Genomic DNA, 3,777 nt, shown 5'->3' with positions numbered 1-3,777 from the left:
AGTACAACCCAGGGGAGGCTCCTGTGCTGGCTCCCCAAAACGCCGGTCTCAGGATCGCGGCCTTCGGAACAACCATTCATGGCACTTGACAATAAAATAAAATCCAACTGTGACGTGACAAAGCCAGAGATCTCGGATTTCACCAGGGGGAAAAAAACCTTTGAAAGCTAGGCAGGCCAAGGCAGACTTTAATTTTTATTTTAAGACGAAATATGCTTAGCACCCTCATTTAATAGACAGGTGTTATCCATTCACTTCAGTGGGTTTATCCATTCACTTCAATAGATCAGTCCTGATCTATTTCAATGGTTTGTGTTTCGTTTCCATTCCCAGATGAGTTTCAGGTCCCCGGCTCCGGAGCGGGCCTAGACAAGGCCGCAATTCAGAAGCCCCCTCTGGGAATCGGCATATTGTATCATTCCAGTCCATAAAGCACTAAATTCCGAATCCCACCGGCATTGCTCGGAAACAAACCCCACGGGACCTTCTCCTGCCGGAAGCGTTTAGGATCAGCTACAAGGCTTGAATCTAAGCCGATCCCGGTCGCGTTTCACTTCAAAGGAACTCACCGCTGTTGGCTTAAATAAATCTGAGCATGTGGAGGGATCTCCTCTGCCAGGCCGAAACCTTAAACCTCCCGGGGGAAGTCCGAACGGAAGGTGCAGGATACAAGGAGAAAGGAAGCAAGCGAGCCACGCGTCTTGTCCTCCGACTCCGACAGGGATTGACGCGGAGGAAGGGCCCATTGATTTCCTATCACTCTTCTTCTGAGTGCAGCGGCGACGGATCGCCTTTTGCCCGAGGAGAGCTCTGCTTTGCAAGACTTGCGCGCGGAGGCGACTCTGGCGTCTATTCATTTCATTCATCCCCCACTTTTCTCCCCAGTGTGGAAACAAAGGGTGGGCTCGCCACAGGCTCCCTTTCTCCGGTCTCCCCTCACAACAAGCCGGTGAAACAGGCGAGGGCGAGAGAAGGCGAGGAGGGCCGGGTCACCCCCAGGCCACTGCCAGGGCACAGCAGAGAGAGACCCAGCCTGGCTCTCCCAGCCGGTGATCGTCGTATCCGAGTCCAATGCTCTGACCGCTGCATCAAGCGAAAGCAGCCGAGGACGGGGCTGGGATCCAGCCGGGTTTCTCTCCGGAGGCCGCAGGTGGTCCTAGGCTGCAGCAGTTCCCAGGCCAGCCCCCCCAACACAAGCCGCGACTCCTGGTCTCTCCAAAGGAAACGGGGCGTCCCTTGGACACTCACGCTTGACGACGACGCCTCTCGGAGCCTCCCTCCCCCCCCCCTTCAAGTCTGTCAAGGAGACACGGCTGCTGTCAGGGCCTTCCTTGGCGGCGGGGTTTGAGCCTCGGCCTCGGAAAGGTTTCCTGCCAGCAGCTCGACCCGTTCCCGTCGACGGCCCTTTGCTCCTTCGCGCCCGGGCCGGGACTGTGTGTGCTCCCCCGGCGCCGAGTCTTCAGTCTCCAGCGGGGCCACCACCATCCCGCGCGGGATTTCAGAGCGCTCTCTGTGACTCGGCCCTGACCAGAAAAAAAATCGGTCGGACTCTCTCCCTAGACCGTTTGGGATTTGGAGACCCCCCCGGTTGCTTGCCTTCTTAAACCCCACACCCACGCCGGCGATCAGGCGCGCACATCCTTCCCTGAGCAGGGACTTCTCTTTTCGGCCGGCCTCGGCATCCCCATTACTACCAGGAATGCAGGACACAGTCCTCGGGACTAGGAAAGCACCGCCAGGTTGGACGAGGAAGCCGAATCGGGACCCGGCGCTTAGTAAAGATCCCCGCCCTTCTCGCCCACCCGGGTCACCGAAAGACAAGCCCAGCGGGCCGGTCGCCGGCGCTTCGGGGCCCCTTTGGCCGGAGTTGGTCTGCGTCCCTTTGACCTCTGAAGGTCGAACCGCCACGAGAGGGCACCGCGACTGACAGCAGCAGCGACCCCTTCTCGGCTTCTGCTTTCACCCAGACACCCTGCCCCCCCCCCAGATCTCTCTTAATCCTGCCGGGGAATCGAAAGGTAGTTCTCCGAGGAGCTCTTGGGGCTCCTGGACTCTGGCCACAGGGAACTCGGGAGCCCCGGCCTGGCGTCCGATTCGTTTCCAAGCAAACTGGGAACCGAGCCCGGGCCAAAAAGGAAGGTAAGGCGGCGGCCTGAACTGAGCAAAAAGTTCTTGCCAGGTGGATTTTTTAAAAAAGTTAACAACAACCCGTTGAAGCGGGGATTGGCATCTCCCGGCGCAGTAGGCCCCGCACGACTAAGCGCTCCGGAAAGCCCCCTGGCGGGCCAGAGAAGCCGGCTCTCCCCGGTGTTGGTGGGGAGGACCGGAGAGGTAACCCGGCTCGGAGAGTCGCGGTCCAAGCGGGAGAGCTCGGCGTGGAAACACGTTTGCGCGCAGGCTGCGCTCAAGGTGCAGGTTTGTCTTACTACACTGCAGTGGTATTTCACCCCCCAGAGAAACGCCTTGCGGACGGAACCTCGCATAAATGGGGGGGAGGATTTAAACACACATTAACAGGCCCCACTGAAGTAGCTGGGCTTGTGTTTGAGAAGGTCTGGGTGGAATCGGGCTCCCTGGCGCTTTCCCCCTTCACCCTAACCTTTCACTGGCAGCAAACCGGTTTCACACGCTTTAGAGGAACCGATCCGCACGTTGAAGAGGCCGCTAAATCTACACTTTGCGGAACTTTAAGCCAACCGAGCAAAGGGGACGGCCGTTATGCGGCTCCGGCAGCTTCCAGACGCCGTGTGCTACAGGGGAAGCCGCCTTTCGCCGCCTCTCTCCAAGGACCGGGCTGGGCAGCCTTTACCTTCCAGAAGCCGAGCCCCGCTCCTCCCTCCGCCAGCACCTAACTCCAGAGACTTGAAGGGTCTCTTCAAGGGCTGCCAAGGCAAAACCACTAGCAAGAAATACGACCTCTGAGCTGGTGCAGAGTGACTCCCCCGCCTCCCCCCCCTCCAGCCCCGCCGTGCCTTACCGGGTCCCCCTGCCGAGGGCTTCCTCATCCACTCGCAGAGATTCCGCCGCTGGCCGCCAGGGGAGAGTTGCTCGGCGCCGGGCGGCGGGTTGAGGGGCTGCATCAGGCCCCCGGCAGGGGGGACCCCGCAGGGCGGCGCCGGCGGGCCCTGGGCCGGGTGGTGGTGGTGGGGGTGCGCGTGATACTCTGCGGCCGGGCTGTAGGCCAAGCCGGCCGCGCCAGGTCCGTGCACCGTGTTGGCCGCCCCTGCCGCCGCCCCGGGCGCCGCGCCCTGCCCGTAGCCGTTCCAGTCGTCGCGGAGGGGCGCGCCGTAGGCGGCGGGCCAGGGCGAGGCGGGCGACTGCGCGTTGTCCAGGCCCAGGCCGGCGGGCACATGGTAGGTGCCGTAGTCCGGGTACTGCGGGCCGCCCATGAAGTTCTGCGCGGCGGCGGCTAGGTTGAGTCCCCCGGCGTGGCGCACCGAGCCCGGGTACATGGAGGGCCCCTCTTTGTCCAGCAGGTAGCTCACGTACATGGTGGCCGGAGGCGAGCGGCGCTGCTCCGCATGCTGCTGGGGGCGCCGGCGGTGGGCTCCCCTCTCGGGCTGCGCCTGCCGGGGATCGGCCCCCGGCCCCGGCCCGGTTGGCCGCCTCGGAGCGCCGGACAGCTGCTGAGCCCCGGCTCCCGGCTCCTTTCAGGAGTGGCGCTCCATCGGCCGGGCGGCGCTCGCAGGATGAGCCAGCGGGTGACAAGGCGCTGCTAGGCACGGCTGGGCCGGGCCCACCACTAAAGGCAGGTGACGTGGAGGGAGGGAGGGAGGG

At 62.7% G+C, this 3,777-nt stretch overlaps 1 protein-coding gene across 1 annotated transcript in view; it reads right to left on the bottom strand.

The window, feature by feature from the left end:
* CDX2 (caudal type homeobox 2) overlaps window positions 1-3,491 on the bottom strand; it is a 24,791-nt gene extending 21,300 nt beyond the window's left edge. The window contains exon 1 of the mRNA XM_015405406.1: window positions 2,978-3,491. Coding sequence (XP_015260892.1) covers window positions 2,978-3,491 — 514 coding nt within the window. The remainder of the gene's footprint in view (window positions 1-2,977) is intronic.
* Between the last annotated feature and the right edge of the window lie 286 nt (window positions 3,492-3,777).

Source organism: Gekko japonicus, unplaced genomic scaffold, assembly GCF_001447785.1.
Source record: "Gekko japonicus isolate JY-2015 unplaced genomic scaffold, Gekko_japonicus_V1.1 scaffold1477, whole genome shotgun sequence".
NCBI classification, from domain to species: domain Eukaryota; kingdom Metazoa; phylum Chordata; class Lepidosauria; order Squamata; family Gekkonidae; genus Gekko; species Gekko japonicus.
The sequence above is the reverse complement of the archived record's forward strand: the minus strand, read 5'-3'. Positions and strand labels throughout refer to the sequence as shown.